Source organism: Melopsittacus undulatus, chromosome 3 (assembly GCF_012275295.1).
Source record: "Melopsittacus undulatus isolate bMelUnd1 chromosome 3, bMelUnd1.mat.Z, whole genome shotgun sequence".
Lineage (NCBI taxonomy): Eukaryota > Metazoa > Chordata > Aves > Psittaciformes > Psittaculidae > Melopsittacus > Melopsittacus undulatus.
In genome coordinates, this window is record NC_047529.1 from 18518863 (window position 1) to 18539792 (window position 20930).

The following is a 20930-nucleotide window of genomic DNA, read 5'->3' on the forward strand; positions in this document are numbered from 1 at the left end:
GGTTCCAAGCCTTCCCTTTTCCTGGGTAAAAACTGTTTGGCTCTTTTGTATTTTGGGCTTTTCTTCATGAACTTTGCATTGGGTGCATTTGGTAGGACCAGGTGGGGAGAAGCCAGCCTGGGGATGACAGTTTATCACAAGACAAGGGACACAAAAGGGACCCTTACGATTTGCTTCAACTATTTTTTTCCTTGCTAAGAGCTGGTGTGTATTTTCTCAGCTTTTGGTGATATACAGCTCTCTTATTTTTACCTCCAGTGTGTAGTTTGACACTGCTTTGAAGTGACATCTTGCTGCAGTGTTGTATTGTCTGAAATTTGTAACAGAACAATTAATATTTCTACTTCATGATGAATGTCTAGCATTATTGAGTCCCTGCATAACAGCTGTTAAGTAGCCTTAGATTCAGGTCTCGGCTCTTTTACTATGGTGTACGTTTGGCTTTCCTGACTTCAGCTTCACAAGGCTGCAGATAAATTCACAGTCAAGCCCATATCAGTAACTTCTAGTTAACATCAGATCCACAGGACCAAATGGGATGAAATGCAGGAAGACATCCAAACAGAATCTAAGGAGAATTTGTAATGAAATTCAGAGGACATGTAACCTACCAGTTTTGTGGTGTGAGATGTGTCTCCTACCATACATACAGAGAAGCTTGTAAACTAGGTGATTCTTCTTTCTGCCACCCCTTACCCTGAGGGAAAGTCCCTTTTCAGCAGCATTATCTTCTTTTCAATTGCAGCACTGAAACTAGAGCCATAGACAGCCTCAGTTACTGGCCCCGAGGTTCAAAGAATTTATTTGTTTGCCCCTTCCAGCTGTAGTCACTCCATGGAGTGGATGCTTCATGGAGTGACTGATGCTAAGTGCACTCAGGACATACAGCAAATAGAAACCATGGTGGTATTTCATGTTGGGCCATCACCCTCCATTCTGCTTGGGATGACCTGGCAAATGTGTCACCAGCAGATGAGAGCCCACGTTCTTACTTTTATACCTTTCTGCCTTCCCTCAGCTCTCCTATGGAGACACCTGACTCCCATCATACTTCTTGTTGTTAAGGCAAGAGCAAAAAAGATAGGACTGGGTGATGACTGAAAATAGCTAACCCACTAGAGAGTGATAAAAGCATCTGTTGAAAGTCTGGTAACCAGATCTCCTTGGTACCAGAAAAAAACACACACGCACAAAAACTGGTGGGTGGTGTACACGGTACAAAGAAAGGGAGTCCCTGAGTGTCAGCATCTGGCAAGGCCACGTGTAGCATAATCTGATTAGTTTTCAGTTCCACACCCACAAGCTGAAAGATAAAAACACACACCCCTCCTCCCCAAAGGAGGTAAAAATCTTTAAGCATCAACACCACATTTACATTCTGCAAGTCAGCCTCTTCCATGGCCCGATTTACATCTTGACTTCTCCAGCGGAGCGGTGGAAGTTCAGTGATGAGGGGTGAGCTCACGTCCCTTTCTAGTTACCACATCCCGCACACTCAAGATTGCTTTGCTTTGATCTGGGAGACATTCCTTCGTTTAGTTTAAACTGAAGTGATTAAGCTGGAGATGAAGCCTTCTCACATCTCCTGCCATGCCTAGGATGTGATAATTGAATGTTCACTTCTATGGACCATTTTAACATGTTCTGAGGCTGTCATGGACTGGCTGAAGCAGCAGCACAGACACTGGCTGGATGGCTGCAATTTGCACTGACCTTACTGCACTTTCTCAGTACTATTTTCCGGTTTGGTTCATGTAAAATGGCCAAAACTGGTACTGGAGTGGATTAATGGCAATGTTTTATGTCTGCAGAGACTTTAGACTCAGGTTGGTGTTTGGCTAGAAATAGCTGAGTAGCAGTGAGTGACTAGAATATTGCTTGTAATTTTAAAGCAAATAATAAATTTCTAATATCTAACATATTTTGTACTATGACCACAAAAAAATCAGAACAGCCTGTATAGCTTCTGTCTATTCATTCTTAATTTTTCTCTTTCCATCTCCTTGCCTGTGACCTGATCAATACCAATGACTACTGGGTCCCATCCTTATTCAGTGAGTTCTGGGACAGCCTCAATCTTTCTGAATACATTTCACATCCAAGACTTCCTATATCTGTTATCATTTTGTCTCTCTCCATGCCCAATTCATTCCACAAAGTCATATTTGTAACAGAGCAGCCAGCACTAAATGAGTGTTGTAGGGATTGGGATATCTGCAACAGTGTTTTATTCTATTCTTGATATAGTTTTTATATTGCTTTTTAATGTACTCACTGCGGCAGCAGATCACAGATTCTCCCTGAGCTATCCACACTTGCTACCCTAATCTTTTTTCCTGAAATAAAATTACGCCTCATGATGGAGACCAAGGATACAGCTTTTCTCAGTGCACTCCCCTGGGATCAGGAATTTCTCTGTCAACAGACACATATATCAATGAGAGATGAAAAGCAGCTTGTGGAATGAGTTTTAAACATGTATCACATATTTCATTGCTGCTGCTTATGTGCTACTCGGAAGGCGCTTTTAGAGAGTTTTCAGCCCATACCTCATGGCTGCTCTGTATTTAATAGGATTTTTTTTTCTTTTTCTGCACAGGAATCAGGGCAAGAGATTCATTTAAGTTGCCCACATTGTTTTGTGAGCACCTCCTGAACATGAACATTTTGCTGAGTTTCCTGCTTACTTTCAGTGTGAGCACGTCTTAGCTTATATGAATGCATAGTAACCCGTAACGTGTGAAGCTGTAATGTAATCTCATCTCACTGGGACATTTCACTGGGGGAGTGTGCCTCTTTCTGTGGATCTCTTTGTCACAACATGACTCTGTGTTACAACCCTAAATTTTAAGTGTCCAGAAAGGGAAGGCAAGTCTGCCTTTGGCCCCTTGCTGGTTTCTGGGGACTTGCAGTTCCATTGATGCTTGGGGTCTTCCAGATGTGCATATAGTTCTTTCCCTACGTTTTTATTTGGCGGGGAGGTGGCAACACCCAAACCCACACATCTCCAGATCATTTAAATTCAACCAGATGTGTGAATCTTTCTTCTTACTTCTTTTTTTCTGCCCTCTTTTTCTTTTCTTTTTTTCCCTCTTTTTTTTTCCACCTGCTTATACTGAAGTACACTGCTACCTTGCTGAATTTGGACTTTCTGTGATAGACCTTGTTCATTATAATAATACACAAAATTAAATATAAACTCTTTTCTAGCAAAGGTATGCTGAGGCAGACAGAGCGTGATGAAAACAAAGCTGGGGGTTATCACGCACAGATTAGTACAGGAGTGGTGACCTATATAACAAGTGTTCACTGAGTTATCTGAAGCCAGTAAAAATAGCTTGTGTATCATTTTGATAGTGATTCTTTAGCAAAAAGGGCACTCTATGAATATAAACAGAAGATAAAATTCACTCCGGGGGTAGCTTCATTCCCAGATAAAGTCAGCCCTGGTGTGTGAGGCCAGAGATAGGCTAATCATGTTTGCTTTATTTTGAGCCCTCTTGAATTTGCCAAAATATGATTAGGAATTACTAGAAAGGAAAAGGAGAGAGGAAGGAGATATTTTACAAAACAGAGTGGAAAATAAGAGTGGCAAAGGAAAAGCAAATACATAAAATTTGTGGAGGAAAAGAAGATGGAGAAAGAAAATCCCGAGAGAGTACTGACTGCGTGTGTTTGTGAAGTTGCTTCTTCAGATTTAGCTGCACCCAGCTTGTACAAGTTGTAATTTAAATAGATTGAAAAGATAATGCTAAAGACTACCAGGTTAGATGTTATCCTGTTAATTAAGCTGCCTTCACGGAGTTTTTACAAGCCCACCAAAAATCGTTTCTGATTTAAAGTGATTGATACCTCCTGCAGGGAGAAGTAGCCACCCATGCGAGCTGTAACATAGAGCAGCACCTTCTCCTTCAGGAGAAAGCTCCCGCCTACCCCCGTGCTTTTAGACTGAGTCATCCTGGGGGAGAAAAATAATACTTCAAAGTGCAAAATAATGCATCAGCAAATTAAGTTTTTTAAATTGCCAGAGAATTTTCTCAAAAATTAAATTCCATTGAGTTTCTTCTCATCTCCCATCCCAAGTGCTTTACTTCTCTATCTAGAACTGTGATTTCTCAGAATGCAGTTTGGATTTAGCTGTTTAGTGTTGACATCACTTTGCCTACATGTCCTGTAAGCCCCATGGGCCCAGTTGGATGATGTGAATCTGTGTACTTCTGTACTGTGGTGAGAGGTACCATAAAAAGAGATTTCTTAAAAAAGTGGCAGTCTTATGGTTCAATCTCAAGACTCAGTCTCAATTCAGGCCTCATTTATGCTTTTAAAATATATTAACCAGTGCCAGAAATTATTCTCTGGCCCTAAGACCTATGGGACAATCTGACCATGCTTTGCAAAGCTAAGCTCTCATAGCCTCCAGACAGATGGCTGTGTTCATACTGCTGAGTGACAATGTGGATTATCTCAAGCCACTGGGGATCATTAGGAAGGGTTCAAGCTCAAACCCTACCAGAGACCCTTCTTATTGTTAAAAGCATAAAAATATCCAACCCAGTTATTGCTTATGGGTGTGCCCCAGCACTACAGGGATGGGGCAGATGTGATTCTGGGTTGCAATCAGGGGCTTGGGCCCCTGTTTCAGCTTTGCCAGAGGGGTTTTGTGTGACCTTGGTTGGTAACTTAGGGTAAGATTCGTTCCATCTAATGTTGACTAATGGTGAGGGTGTCTAATTAAACTAGTCATGTGTGTTCCCTCTCTGATCAGAGAAGGAAGGGAAAGCAAATTCAGAAGGTGAATCACCACATTTTAAGACTGGTGTAAGAGAGAAATTAGATTAATTGCCCTCTGGAAGTAGCTATTTCTTTCCATTAACTGTAGAGGAAGTCTACATTACAAGAGTTTAGACTAGATGCTTGATTTATGAATGGCTAAAGTTAAGTAAAATTAGTCCTCACCTTAATCTTTATGCATGCCTGTTTCTCCATGTTGAATGATAGAAATAACATCTTCTGTGCCTCACATTCCAAGGTGTCATTGGGCCAGAAGCATTCTCTACTTTGGAAAGAAATTAAACCCAGGAACAAAAATACAGCAGAGAAAAGCCTTTACCCTTGCAACATCTCAGTGGTGATATGAACAGTACCACTTGGGACATCCTGTTGCTTTGGCCGTTTTTCCCCTTTACATGTTGGCAACTGAGCACCCACAACCGAGCATTCCCAGTGTGGCCATAAGACATGAGGGCAGTTATCCTGTTTTGCGAGAGAGAAGTAGGAGCACTGAGGAAGGTTGACCAAGCAAGGGAATGCAGCACCCAGTCTTGGCAAGCAGCTTTGATGATTTTCCTTGCATTACTGCTCTTCTCAAATGACAGTGACTGTTTATTTTGTAGAGGAATGAAAGCTAATGACTAACTGTGACAGAGTTAACAAGAAGAAATATAAGGGGAGAACAAAAGCTTGCATTTCCATAGCGAAAAAATCCATAACATATAAACCAAGCATGGAATAACTGTCCCAGCTGATAACTCGCCCTTACTTATGTGGCATGCTTTTGGGAAAGTTTGCCTCTTTAACTACCTAGTGTAGTTAAGGCAGCAAAAAAAAGACAAAAAAAAGAACTTGTGTGGGTGTCCTAATAAGTGCTTATTCTGATCCAGATTGCAACATGTTACAGTTCTTTATGGATACAGCTGTGATCAATAAGGCTTTCACCAGCACAGCCATGACCCAACACTAATTCCTCCCACTAATGTCACTGTGTTACTGGGGGTAGATGAGATACCTATAAGTCCATTAAATCTAATAACAGGTCCTTAAAAGCCACTTTGGGGTTTTTGGGGGTGTGTTAAATTACTAAATCTTGTTATTAACGCTTTTATTTTATGATTTGCTATTTCCAGGGCACAGACAGAAGCTTGATGACTCTAAACCTAGTTTGTTCTCTGAACGCCTCAGTGATTTAGGGCGCATTCCTCATCCCAGTATGAGAGTAGGGGTCCCGACCCAGAGCCCACGGCCCTCTCTGAACTCTGCACCAAGTCCTTTTAATCCACAAGGACAGAGTCAGATTACAGGTAAGAGACAGAACCATAGGTTTGACTTGCTCAGGAAACAGTAGTAATTGCTTATGGATATTTGTGTCTCAACTGTAGTAAAAGAGGCTGTTAGAGTGAGAGATGTGTTCCAAGCAAAGCTAGGTGGGAAGTGGATTTTTTCTATAGTGTTTGAAGCTGAAAATGTCTTTCTTTAAAATATCTTTTTGCCATTAATCAAAATAAACAAAAGTAGTCAATCTGGATAAATTGAGGAGAAATCTGGTGGAATTCTAGCTAACTGCCACTTTGCTCTGTCTTCTACTCCATGTGTGCAGTAGTACATATTAGCATATAATCGAATGAAGGTTTTTATTCAGCCTTTTTATTTTGCACTCATGTTGAGGGAAGCAGCCAGCATTTAATGGTCCTTCTATTGGAATAATAACACAATCTTCTTACGTGGTGGTTTACTTCTAGCACCAGTGCTGATCACTGTTACAATAAATGAGCTAGGTTATGGAGAAATCTCCAAAGTTTGCTTGTGAGGGTTGCATGCAACATTTATGATTGCATGCTGAGAGACATTTCATTGTGCTGAGAGGAATCATAAAGTATCATGTGTCACAGATTACAAGACTGAAAGACGATGTTTAACTGCGGCTATGCCAGAAGTTTGCAACAAAACCGTGAAGCCTAAAAAAATAAACTGATTTTGCCTATTTTTTTTTTCTAAATTCAAAGCTGGATAATTTTTTCAAAGCGATCTCTACCTAATTTTGGCCATTTCTACATACTTGCTGACTTATTTGTGTCTATGCAGGATGTGAAGAGGTGTTGCCCCTGACCAATTCACTTGCTAGAACTGTTGGAGAACTTCACCTAGATGCCAGTCTGTCAATAAAACCCTTGGCTCAATTTACTAGAGTTACTTAAAACTCAGTTTTGCTGCTGTAGTTGTGCCTGCACATGGAGTCCTTTGCCAATACCAGTATTCCTTTACTGGTAAAGGACTCCTGGTATAGACATAGTCTTTGAGTCAACCCAGGAAGACTTCTGGTTTCATGTTTCAAGTGGTTTTGACATGATACCAGCTGAAACTTAGCGGTTTTAACAAAGTGTTGCGGCTTTCTTCTTCTTTCTTTTTCTTCTTTTTTTAAAGTTCAACTGGTTTATTAATTTGCAGTAAGACAGAGAAGTAGGTGGGTTAATTTGAACCCAAAGCATTCGGAGAACTGAAAAGAAAAAATTGTTCCCATGAGCTATGGCAAAGATCTCCCAGATCTAGAAGTCTACCTTTAGCCAGCGTAAAATATTTGTAACACATTAAATATGTCTATAGTACCAATTGCATGCTACTTGCTGCCCACCAGCTTCCCGGAGCAGGTTTTTTGGCTGAGCTTCGTGTTCTGTTCATTGGACATCTGAAGTCAGGGCTCTTGTGCATATCATTTTCTGGGTAAGAATTGTCAGACTAAAGCCCAGTACTTTTTCTAACCTATTGTCTTCTGTCTGGTGATGTTTGTTGACACAGTTCCTGAGAAAGCAGGGGGGAAATCCAGGGATATAATCAGCTTTTTTTTCCCCCTTCTTCCTTGTGCTTCCATAGTTTACCTATTGTGCAACACAATATCTAGGAATGAAGGAGGGTGAAATTCTTTCTGACCCCATCTGATGATCAGTTTATGCCCTGAAGCACGAGAACTGAGATCCCCTTGTAATTTTCTTCCTTGCTAAGTGTAACCTCATATGCTGCTCTCATTCACATAAATGCCTCCTGTAGAAAATGTTCTGCTGGGTTTGATTAATAGGGTACTTCTCTGCCTCATTATGAATCAGCAGCAGCATTTACAGATCCGGGAGGTGAAAACTTCAGATGAGTTTTAAATAAGCCTGACTGAAAAGAAAGCTGTGTGGCATTTGCTGTCTTCTCTTCAAACTTGAGAGTTCAAAGTGCCACTTCATCAAGACATGGAAGATGCGTTGCTGGTTGAGCAGAGAGAAGGGAGCTGAACCGAGGAAGGCAGGCTGACTTTTCCGTCTATTGTAAATTATGTGCTTCTCTTGATGGGTATACTCATGGTCATGGGATACTTTAGAGTCCCAAATTGCTTTCATTACCCAAAAGCTGTGAGAACTCATTTTCTTATTAAAGCTTGCAGTGCAGAAGTGGTCTAAAAAACAGTATTTGCCATGTTATTCCCCACCCTTGTCTCCTCCTCAATTTAGAACAGGCTAACACCCAGCCCTCAAAGGCTACTCTTAGCTTTCTGGTAGCCCTTCCATTTAATAAGGTGATTAGTGTGGCATGTTACATCAGTGCAAGCTCTGTGAATTGTGCTGGCTTCCCCACAAGGCTTTTTGGTGCTCTTCAGGACGTTGATTGTAATCTGTAAAGCTCAACATGCTTTGATGTTCCACCAAAGTGCTGGGATACTTTTTGCGGACAGTCCCTCCGAGTTTTTCTGGAATTAATGGATGCTCATTGCCACACAAACCATGCCAACAAGAGACAAAGTTGATGCCACAGACAAGAAACCTCTTTGATGGAGTGTTAAGTGACCATGAAGAATTGCTAAACATCCGCCCTGTGTGATGGTAGGGAGTGAGTTGTTTGGGCTGTCCACCTCCACCAGTTTCCTTGTTGTGGTGCATTATGCAGTGGGAATACCACTGCCTTCTTAACATGATCACTGTGCTGGTGTGGCTTGGGTATGTACTAAAAGGAGAATAGACCCTTGTCTGAAAAACAAGATTTTTTTAATCACCTTTATAGGAATTAAGCAAGCATTCCTTTAGAAATATCTTTGTTTCTTAATCTTTTTACCTAGTAATTTAGGGAAAATAATTAATTCCTAATAACTTTAACAGTAAATACTGGTTTCCTACAACATATAATTGCTAGTAAGCACATAAACTGTTTTTGTTTCGTTCCACTTGAGGTCTTGCATAGTTATTGCATGATTAAACAGAAATAATATTTAAATGCTGGCTGGCCCACACCTGAGTCTGAAAGAACTCAGCACTTCGGGGGTCACTCTTATATTTCTTTTCTGTGTCTAGGTTGTGTTTATTTTCCTAGAGTATCAGAGTACAGGTTGTACAAATCACAGCAAGTCACAGGACCGGGCTGTGGCCATGTAAGGCACACAGTTGCTCTCATTCAACATGGCATTTTAACTAGGATTCTGCAAAAGCAACATTGAAGGGTGATTAAAAAACAAATCGTCCAATAAGCAGATGCCTTTGCTGAGGCAATGCAGATTCAATTTGAACCCTGCTTGCTGCCCATAAATCAGGAATCCTGTCTGTTCACATTTAGATACTGGTACATTTGCCTGTTTTATTTTTCTCCCCTTTCCCTACCAACACTCGCACAACTTGCTTGTGTATCAGATTACATTCCTGTTCAGACACTGAGCTGTTGCATCAGTGTTGCAGTATAAAGTAAGGAAAACTGTTGTTTTTCTAAAACAAACACTGAGGGTTAGCTTCTATCAGCCAGGAAAAGCCATGGCACGAGGACCCCGGCAGCTGGGCTGCAGGGACTACAAAGTGGGAGTTAAGTGTGGTTTCATGCTCCATCACCACTGTGACACCATCTGATCTATAGGCAACCTGTGACTTTCATCACTGAAATAACAACACTCAGAAGCAGGTCATGTTAAATGTTGGGCTTTTTCCTTTTCCTCCTTCTCTCCCCATCAGTTCAGGGATGTTACGCTCATCATTTTAGGGTTATAGGAAGCAGATTGAAAGGCTTCAGAGCTGGATTACCTGGATGTTAGTGAGGGGACCCATCTGTCCTCCAAGGCCATGACCTGCAGGACAGATTTGAAACAGAACTGTGTACTTCTGATTAGACCAGCAGTGTGCAGGTGCCCTGCCAGGGGTTGACTGTGTTTTACCTGGGACCAGCAGCACTCTGAAGCACACATGGATTTGTAGCTGGTGTATAACCATCTGAGAGCACGTCAGAAAAAGTACATGGTTGCTTGGAGCAGATAATTCAGAATTAGCCCAAGTAATGAGCTTATAGGGTAAATCGTGCCTTCAGCTCACAGTAACGTGGAATAAAAGCTACGAGGTTCATCAGATGAAGTGGTGAATTTGCGATTCCTGCTGCCATGAACACAGGGGTGGCTGCAGTCTGCAGTATTTTATGTAAATTGATTGCATCCTTCAGGCAACTGGCGAGTTGCCATTGTGAGCCTCCTTTTGGTAAAGCATGTGTCTCTCCTATTAAAATATTCTTTTAAATTTAGTTTTTCCTCGTCCTTTACAATTTAGTTGCCCTACTGGCATGACTTGTTCAGTAGTTTGTTTTCTGTCTGTCATTTAGAAATGTGACCGTTAAGGAGGTGGGAGGAGGTTCGTCAGGCCAAAATCTGGTCTCAGTTATGCTTCTGTACATTGGCTCCATGTAGCTCCATTGGATTTGTCTTCATGGATTGGACTGGGCAATTCAGATCAAGCCCTAGGCTTAATCTGAATCTGATCTCAATTATGCTTCTGTACATTGGGGTGTATCTACATTGGATTTGTCTTCATGGACTGAACTGGGCAATTCAGATCAAGCCGTAGGCATAATCTGAATCTGATCTCAATTATGCTTCTGTACATTGGCTCCATGTAGCTCCATTGGATTTGTCTTCATGGATTGAACTGGGCAATTCAGATCAAGCCCTGGGCTTTTAAAGATGCATAAGAAATAGTCTAAGGAAAAGCTGCATTTTGTTGTTGTTGTTTTGCTGGGGGTTGGGGGATGTTACAGCAATAGTTGGATGCTCCTGCAGAAGGACATTGTGGCTTTGTTAACATCAGAAGTGAGGATACTTGCTTCAAGTGTTTACAGAGGATAACTCCAGACAGCTTGTTTTTCAGTACTGCAGTAATGCTAATGCAAGCAGCAGCAGCAGCCAGTGCTAGAGCTGATGGCTCAATTTAAATGAGTGGTTTTGCAGAGTGTGTGCATGCATGTGATGTTGGGGTGTTACAGCCGAGGAGCTGTGGGCCTGTGATCATGCTCTGATCTTCCCACAGCTTGGGAAATGGGAAATTGATTTATGTTCTTATAGTAAATCTGTTTGCTTCATAATCCAATACTAAAGTAGTGGAAAAACTCATTCTTCAGGGCTATTTATGTTTTTTTTATTCTCTTCATTGACACTCAGAACATTTGCATTGAAGGAAGGCATGTTGCTGTAGAGCCAATGTCACTGATGGTAGAACTGTCACTGGGGCTTTTTTTGTTTTCTCTTTTTTTGTTTTTAGTTTCATAACAGTGCATCCAATCTTAGAGTGATTTTTAAAACCACTTGTCTGTTGTACATTGATGCAGTCAGTCCCAGACCACAAGGGTCAAACCGTGTCTGTCTCCCACTGACTATAAATGTGGCAGTAACACCTTGCAATACTCAGTATTTCCTGCTTCAGCAAAGTTTACCTGGAAGCTGAAACAGGACTGAGCTGTGCATGCATTAGTGTAGACCTCACCCCACTGACTTGTTTCAGCTGAGCTGTGTGCAGGCTCTCTCAGCATACACATGATATGCCCTGTTGTGAACAAATATGCTGAAAGCCGCACTTCTCTTCACACCCACACAGGCATAACAGAAATGTTTACAAAAGGAGGACTGCTCTTAGGAATCTCTCCAAAAGTTTCAAGTGCAAATGCCAACTCAAAGTGGCTCTCTACCTCCTTTAGCTGCTGTTAAATGCTCTGCTAGCCCTTCCCCATGGCTGCTGTATGGGAGGATAGGGGGCTTTCTCCCAGGTTGTTTGCTGTATATTTATATTATCATTTTCCATTGTTTTGGAGGGATTCCTTTAGGGAGGAATACACATTTGCTTTGCTTCAGAGCTTTAAGGTTTCTCATCTGCCCTGGGCTTTTCGCAATTAGAAAGATGTGCTGTGCCTGCAGAACACGTGGTGGTGTGGGTGGTGGTGCACAGCCCCTGCCCTCCAGGGACTTGGTGGACATGCATGCGGAAGCTGGTCTCTGGTGTAGGAGGCCAAGGAGAACTTCCTACAGGTCTGCTCATGGGTTCTTCCTCTCTGGCACATGCTAAATAGTCACTACAACCCTTCCATGCCCAAGTGAGTTGGAGGTGACCTTCCTAAGGACATTGTCGTGTTTCCTTCAGAAGTGTCTTTATGGATCTGCCCTGGAAGTGCTGTTCTGGCATTTGGAACTTTCCTGTGATACCCCCAGCACCTTCCTTTTCCCCAGGAGGTTTGGTTTGGTGACATGCAGGACTCAAAGAGATGGGCTGGTTGGGCCTCAGCAGCCGAAGTCTGCTCCGGCAGCATTGCAAGGAACATCTGTCGGTGGGACCAAAAGGTGCCACCTGGGACCCAGCTGCATGTCTGCCTTCAGGGACAAGATGGAGCAGCTTTAGGCTCTGCCTCAAGACATTTTACTCTGGGGATTGCACATCACTGCTGAGCGGAGACCTTTACCCTGTAGGCTAGTGATCAACTTTGGCTTGGCAAGGTGAGCACGTTTCGCTGCTCTCTTCCCTCATGTCCATGCAAACCTTGGCCACTATCAGTCAGCAGAGTTTGGCTTTAGGGCATTTACTCTAGGGTCTGATGAAACTTGTATCTTCACTTTCTGGTTTCCTAATGGGGCAGAGATAACTCTTGAAGCCAGTCAGCCCCAGGCCAAAATTCCCCACCCTGCCCCAACCATGACTTCAGCCATGCCTTGGTGTGGTGGAATCTCAGTAACCCTCCAGCCTGGGGTAGTGTGATCTTCTCTTCAGTCACTGAGTTCTGATGCATCATCCGGTGTTTCATTTGGGTGAGAATTTTCCTCTATATTATTTCCTATTCCATGAGAAAACATGATCTTATTTCCCTGGGGCTAAGTTGCTCACACTCTGGTTGTTTCAGAGGGGCTGAAGATCGCAGCTGAATATCTGGGTTGGAAGCTTCCAGCCAAGATAGTTGCCCCATTTAGTGAGTGAGGTACTCAAGAGAGTCCCTGCACCTTAACAAAAAAAATCATCAATTAAATATGCAATATATAATTATTGACCTTAAATTTAGGTAGAAATTGTGTGACATGGAGGTAGGGTAAGTTACCCAAGTCCAATAGGAGATCTGCTTCAGAGCCAGAAACAGTCAAGTCACAGCACAGTGCCTTCACTATCAGTCCATTCTCTTTTTTCTTTTTTCTCTAAAACACTTTACAGTTTAAAATCTCACTGTATTGGTCTCACAGAGAACTGAAATCAAATATATATATCTGAAAAAGAAATGTACTGTTGGGGCTCTGAGGTTGGAATGAGCTATAGAAGCCATGTATAAATTTAAGGTAGGTTGGAATGAGCTATAGAAGCCATGTATAAATTTAAGGTAGATGTCATAAGAATATGTGGTATGTTCTGGGGTCACCTGATTGTCCATCCGGCCCCATATTCTGCCTCTGACACTGCTCTGAGAGATACTCTTCTGAAAGACCATGAAAGCCTTTGAAAGACCACTTTTTGCCATTCATCCTTCTTGTGTCCGCACAGGTATTCACAGTTGTTGAATTAAGGATGTTACATGTACAAACAAGTCTAGCATGGCTGTTCATAGTGATGAGGGTGCCACAGACACTCAAGCTCTTGCCATGAGGATTGTGCTACCAGAAGTGGCATGAACCTCTAGAAGGCAGTTTTCATCACCTTAGACCAAACTCCTGTAAAAACATCCTCTGCTGAGATTATTTTTCCCCCAGCCTTTACCTGCTACATAATTTCCTTCCAGCACTGGAGCTGACCTAAAACCAAAACTTTAAGGGACTCTGTTTTAGATTCAGAAGCAGAGATTGAAAAGCTCTTGCAGTTTGAAGCAGCTTGGATTTGAGATTGTGCTTCTGACACATCATTAATTTTAAGATTGTTTTCCCAGCAAGCCTAGGCTTTCCGTTCCCAGTTGAAGATCATTTACCATTGACTGCACGGTGAATTATAGTAGTGGAATGAAGCAGGGAAATATGTCGATATCAGATATAACAACAAGCAGTCAGTCAGATTTGAACCTGTGCCAATCTATACAACCCTAGCCTTGAAATTGTTAAAACAAAGAAGTTCATTACATTTAATGATCAAGTGTCCTTCAGATTTCTGAAGAGTTTATGTTAACCATTTATATTACTCAGCTCCAATATAAATGGCAAACTCCAGGAAAATCCTCTTAAAATTAAATTGGAAAGTTGAAGGTTTTTTTATATCTATATAGTTATTTTGCTTCAAGGAAGTATCTGCTTTCCAGACATCTCTTCAAACAAATCATGTCTGAACAGAAAAAATAAACAAGGAATAGCTGAAATGACAAGGTTTTGCTGTGTGGAAAAGCAGGGAAAGGAGTTAAAAAAAGAAAAAATTAAGTTGAATTTCCTGAAAAACTGCCTTTGCTTATGCCATGTGGCTATCACATTGCTGTCTGCAAAGCAGGGCCTTAGCACAGTGCTTTGGTATAACAGGTTTTCCAAACTGAGTGGACCTGATGTGCTTCACTGAAAATATTGGGGAGGATTTGAAGGGATGTGCTACAATTTCTGTGAGCCACTTCAGAGATAGTTTTCTGTTTATCATGCAGTGCCCAAAACAAACTTTGGGGTTGAAAGTGCTTTGATTTTATCGATGTAAAGAAATAAAAATAATAATTTATGAGGCATTCAGTGGTATCTTTATCAGCAGATATTAACTGAGAAAATGGTTTATAAGTCCAAACACCAATGAGTAAAACTAGGTCTCCCTCCCTCTCACTTCTTGAAATCCATCAGTGCTTCAGTAAAAAATAATCTGCATTTATCCTTAAAATAATTTCCTTATAGTGAGCTGTAGCGAATACATCAAAAGGCATCATTAATTTCCGATAGTTATCCCAAACCATTTGGTTTTATATTGTTGTAATTGAGGTGACTGTAGGTAATTGGGCCAACATCCAAATGTGACATTTTTGGATGGATGCTGATAAGATTAATGACATTTTCCTTATTGGGTAGTATTTTCAGAACTGAAAACACTACTGTGTAATGTTTGAACTGGATAACTACTTGGCAGGCTTGCCAAGTGCTGACTGTAGAGTCTCCCAACCTCTGAAGTCCCACTTCCTAAGCTCTCAGACCTGGGTCTCATACTTCCTGTCTGCTTATCGGTCCAAATCCTTAAGGACTGGTGTAACACACTGCTAGACCTAGATGAGAGACAACAGGAATTTGCAGCACAGCTCCTATATTCTTTTAAACTCTGATCACTGCTTCATTCATTTCCCAAAAAAAAAATTGTTATGGGCAAGGAAAAGCACAGAACAAGGCTGGAAAGGTTGAGTCCTAGAGGAGCAGGTCGTGTTTCATTGCATTCTCATTCCTTACAGCACTACGTAGCACTGTGTGTATGTTCAGTCATCCCACCTGTCAATTAGGCTGTTGATACCCTATTTTTTTTCTTATTTTTTTAAAAGAAAATCTCCTTTTTTAATTTTTAATTTTTTATTTTTCATTTTTTTTATTTCCTAGACCCCAGGCAGGCGCAGTCATCCCCGCCATGGTCCTATGACCAGTCTTACCCATCCTACTTGAGCCAGATGACTTCACCATCCATTCATTCCACAACTCCCCTGTCCTCCACTCGAGGCACAGGACTTCCAGCCATTACCGATGTGCCCAGACGCCTCTCAGGTAAAGACCGTATTTTGCCTAGAACAATAATGCAGATTGGAATAGGACTGACAGAGATTTCCTTCATGGCTTCAGACAAACCTTAATAAAAAGAGCACAGCTCAGTTGGTGTTAACAGGGTTACTGCATGGTGGGTGGGGGTCAGAATCCCTTTTTTTCTGTGTTGCTCTGAACATGTATCATTTGAATGTCTCTAGATTCGTTTCAGATCGAGCTATTTTTAAGTTGTGAACCTGATTCTATGAATGCATTCTCTTTTTTTTTCCCCAGTAAGAAGATGTTTACTTGATTGTTTTAAAGTAGTTGTGATATTCTCTATTTTTTGGTGTTCTACGTTTGTAGTGTGTGTGACTTTATGCATCCTGACAGAGAGGTGCCTTTATTTCAATAGTTAAGGCTAAGGTGCCTTCTCCCGCATTTCAGTCCAGTAGCACAAGAAAGCCTGTTTCCATAGTCGATGTGTACTTAAGATACCTATCAAAAACTAGCTGAGTCACTTAAGTGTAGAGATTGGACAAACTGTGCTTTGGAATGATGCAGGAGAGAGGAAATACATTTAGGAACATAGACAAGACAGAAGTGAGAACTGAGACTTTTTTTTTTACCAAACCAATGTACATTTACATACTGTGCAATTCATCTCTAATGGTCTCAGTGATAAAACCATCTTTGTGAAGTAATCTGATTGCCCCAAAGTAAGATAGAGTCTGTCATGGCACACAGTCACCTTGTATATCATGCCAAAAATGAGGAACCTTAGGGGAGGGAGGCTCAGTATTAAAGCTCCAACCTTGCAAGTGTGGAAATATTAGCAGCGTATGCCAAAAAAACATGTGTAATGTAAAGAAAGTCTTTATGATTCATTAATGAAAACCAAAGAATCAGTCTTATTACATCTATTTTTGCATGTTTGCAAGATACTATTATAATCTTGGATGCTGCTGCCATACACCTGTTTGACTCGCAGCCAGGTGAATTTCTTGCTTTCATGTTTTCCCATTCCACCAAACTTATAGCACTGGAAATGTTGATCCCTCCGCTGAGCTGCATCACTGACAAGCTGAATTTCAGCCAGGAGGCCTGTAGGATTTGATTAGTGTAGACTCCTCAATTGCTTTGATCTTGGAAGAGGGAAGCTTTGTTTCTCAGACAAACATCTGGAAAAACCTCTGCAGTCCTAGCGCACCCTGCCTTCTCAGAGATGCCAAGATGAGGTTTGGCATCTCCATGTGGGCTGGGGGTTTGAGGTTGGTGCAGCAGGTTCCTGCTGGCTCTCTGTGCAATACGCTGACTTGGTTCAAAAAACTCGATTGGCTTGATGCTGAGGAAATGCTTTGTTTGGACTGAAACAGGTTCCCTTTGAGTCAGAGCCTCCTGATGGTCTGTGTTGTCGAATGGTTATTTTTGCAATTGTGCCCCTAGCAATACCTGCAGGAGAGGCTCGGCTGGGACCTCAGCAGATGTACCACAGCATGCTTGCCCTGCAGCCCTTGCTTGTCTGTGTATTCAGACGTGAGTGCCTGGCATGTGGGCACAGGCAGAATGACTAAAAGACCTGGCTGTGTACATTATGTGGCCGAGGACTGAACTTTTCTGCTGTACTGTAAAGTTGGTTGCCTTTACGCTTCTTGCCCTTTCTCTTTCTGGGGCTTGGCTGAAGCCTCTGCAGTGCTCTTACCTTTTATCAGCGTGGGGATCTTGCTTCCAGTTAGATTCAAGATTGAACAGGGGGACTTTGATCTTCCACAAGTGCCAGAGTTTGTCTGCAGTGTTTGCTGATGTTCAGAAATGCAGAGCAGCATTTTTGGAAGGAGGATGAGTGCTGATGCTCAGGCTGTAAGGAAGCATGTTGCAGCCCCAGCTGCAAGCGCTGCGGTTCATCTCAAGGATTTCTACCCAGCAGTCTCCCAGGGAGGGAGGGCAGGATCTAAACTCCTTTGAGTTAGAGAGAGAAATGTAAGTTTAAAGCTGCCCCTTACAGCAACCAGTTTATCCCTTACATGGGGAGAAATGCAAATTCCACTCAGTTACTTGATACATCTTTCAGGGGATAACAAAGCTTAGATGAGGGGTGGAAATTACTGCTAAGAAACACTAAAATGTTAGAAAACCTTGGGCACTTCCACTGCATGAGGGAAAAATTAAGAGTTTTACAAGGCCTTGAATAAAAGCAAGCTATGCTTTCCAATACAGTGGCAGAAATCTGGTTATCAAGGCTGTTAAAAGTATACAAGGTAATTTTAATGAATGCCATATTTACTGCCTGTTGCTTAACATCATGCAGGAGGAAAAATGGGTAAAACTACCCCTTAGGCCTTGGATGTCACACCTAGAGGCACAGGACTTCCTACCTGCCACAATTCGTATCACCCAGATTTCCACAGGCCTCAATGGCTCTGCTTAGACAACAGCTTAAGTTGTATTCACCCAGATACTGAAATGTACCATGTAATAAAGCCTTCTGTCCTTCAAAAGAGTGATTCCTGGTTGTATGGCTAGTGACAGCCCTTGAGAGCTATTTTTGATAGTACTCCCATGACCAGAAACACATCCATCCCATGTTTTTCCTCCCTCTCCTGGGATGGGTACATTTCTTGGAGGAAAGGTTGCCTGTGTTTCAATCCCAGATAAGGCTCAGCATCAGAAGAGGTTTAGGGCTGTAGGACAGGAGGTGGCAGGGGACTGACACAGCAGTTCCCTGTCCCATGGGAGAGGGGAAAAGGGCAGCAGGCTGCAACCCTGAGGAGTTATTCAGGCAGGCTAGTGTAATGTGGCTGAACTGGTCATGTCAGTGTCTAGACTGATTTCTTTGCACAACTGAAATGTTTGCATGCATGCTGCAGGCACGTGCAAATGAGTGTCATGGCTGTCAAACTTCCAAGTATTCATCTGTTATTCTCTAGATGGGGATCAGTGCTGTATCTGCAATGCCATGTAGCTAATTAATGATGTGTCACACATATTTGGGCAGTATTCAACAGCAGTAGCTGAAAAGCAAAGCAAAAATAAATAGAAGTTTATCTGGCATCACTCGTGGAACTTTTGAACCAGCGATCCCTCTGGTGCATAAGTCTCCTGTTCGTATCAAGAATAAATAAAAACTAAGCTCACAAGGCCATGCAGTTTAGTTGCATTATTGCACCAACTCAGTCCTAAAAAGAGCAGGATTCCCCATATTTTATTAATATCTGTCTGCTCAGACTTCCCCAGAAGACAGTGAAAGTTGGTGGCCTAGCAGATTAATATTCTTAATTAAATAATACTGTAATGGAAACCATGGGAATATAAGAACATGGTCATTTTAAAGAGAGTTTGCCTGAGGGACATAGTCTTATTGCATGATTCATAGTGAATGCACTCAGCCTTTGTGTCCTATGCATAACCAAAGTTCATGTGGGATGGGGAGCATGAGTGTCTATTATGTAATTAATGTATATGATTCATATAAATACACATCACATTTTTACATAAAGCTTTGGGACTGATCCAGCAAGTCCTCAGCACATGCAAGGTGTTCAGAGCAGGGAGTACAGGTCGGGTTGTTCCTTCAGTCACAAGAGGGGTGTTCTGCAGCAGGTAAATGAGGTATAGATGTCCCTAGGGTAGACATCTATACCAGAGACTGTGACCCTCAGGTCCCTTTTGTGTCAATGGGGACAAACTGGTGTTTGTAGGACGTGACCAGTCAGCACATGAGCTGGACTGGTCCCTGGCAGTGCCTTGAAAGAGCCTGTTTGCCTCCACAGGCTCTAAAGCAAGCCTAGGTGAGTAGTTCAGGTACAGGCACATCTCACCTGATAGTCTGCCTTTGGTGAGGTGATTTAAGAGATGATTTAGCTGTCCCATAAACATGTCTATATCACTGCCTTTCTACACGTCAGTCCTGATTTAACCCTGCTGTGGTTTGCCTTGCCTTGACCTCTGCCTGCTCTGTGACTGCAGGGTTTGGGCTTGCATTTGATTTTGTTGAGAATTCTGAGAAGGGAGGTGGGAGGACAACTTCATCCCCTACACTTCCTGGACCTCCTCACCGCTCTGCCTAAATATTAGTCACTTGCTTTTGTTTCACCTTGGAGAGACTCCTGTGAGGTCAAGGTCTTAAGGTGCTGGAGTACCTCCCCTGCAGGTGTAACATGTGCATGTTCAGTGCTGGTGGTGGAGGAGCCTGTCCTACACAACTTTCTGACAAATGCCTGTATGACAGAGGAGAAAAATAAAACTGAGTGTGAATAGTAGGACAAATCACCAAACCTACGTTTCAAGCCTGCACACTTGCACACTTTGCAGATAGTTGTCAGTTGTGGATGCTGGCATAATGCCACCAAGCCTGAAATCTCTGTCCCACACGCTGGAGTCCCCTCAGTGTGCAGGGTGGATTTTGCTGTCTTCATATTTACTGTGTCACTGAATAGGGACATGCTGGGCTCAGCCTCTAAAAGAGAGAAGATTGCAGACCCATCCACTCTGAACTAAAGTGGTCAGCAAGTCGTACCTTCAGCAATAAATTACACAGTGGAAGGGCCTGGGCTGTTAAATACAGGTACTGCTAAATTGTCAGTGAGGTTGGTTTTGAGTGGGGCTGGCCATCATGGTCACAAACGGATCCCGGCTGTGGTTTGGGAGTGAGCAAAGCCTCAAACCTGTTCCCATGGATAGCTCGGAGGCAGCCAACCTATGGTGGAGGCTTACAGGGTTTAATACTATAGCTGTGGCCAGACCATCCTGGTTGGGTGTAGAGCCAGAGAATGGGCCCTGACCCTGGGCTGTTGTCTAGTTTGTGTGTAGCCAAACTTTCCCATTAATTCATCTCATTCTGTATATATCACCACATCTTTTGGGACCATCCTAGACCTTCATCAGATACTGAATTTGAGAAACATTCCTGCTCTCCCAGTTCTCTGGGGGCTGGCAAGTGTAAATGCAACCCTGTGAATACCAGCCATGCCCTAATCGATGACAATACTGTTCCTTTACACAATTCAGTTTACATTCTTGTAAGCCTACAAATCTTAAAATAAAAAACCACATATACTGGAAGCAGCTCCAGCTGAACCTCTGGATTTAGTGCTTGTATGTTAATAAGAAAGTGGCTCACAGTGATGGGCTGTTTTTTTTTGAGCTGCGGTACTGGTTGTCGTCTTGAGTTTCTAATCCTGAACGTGAATTACCTTGGATTTCGGTTACTGACTCAATATGCACAGGATCTTTATAATCAGGA

At 42.3% G+C, this 20930-nt stretch overlaps 1 protein-coding gene across 5 annotated transcripts in view; it reads left to right on the plus strand.

The window, feature by feature from the left end:
- RUNX2 (RUNX family transcription factor 2) overlaps nt 1-20930 on the plus strand; it is a 222708-nt gene that overhangs the window by 109251 nt on the left and 92527 nt on the right. For 3 of the 5 annotated variants that reach the window (XM_034060738.1, XM_034060741.1, XM_034060739.1), the window contains 2 exons: nt 5904-6077; nt 15551-15712. In XM_034060738.1, the coding sequence (XP_033916629.1) occupies nt 5904-6077; nt 15551-15712 (336 nt within the window). The remainder of the gene's footprint in view (nt 1-5903; nt 6078-15550; nt 15713-20930) is intronic. The other 2 variants (XM_034060740.1, XM_034060742.1) reach the window with 1 other exon arrangement.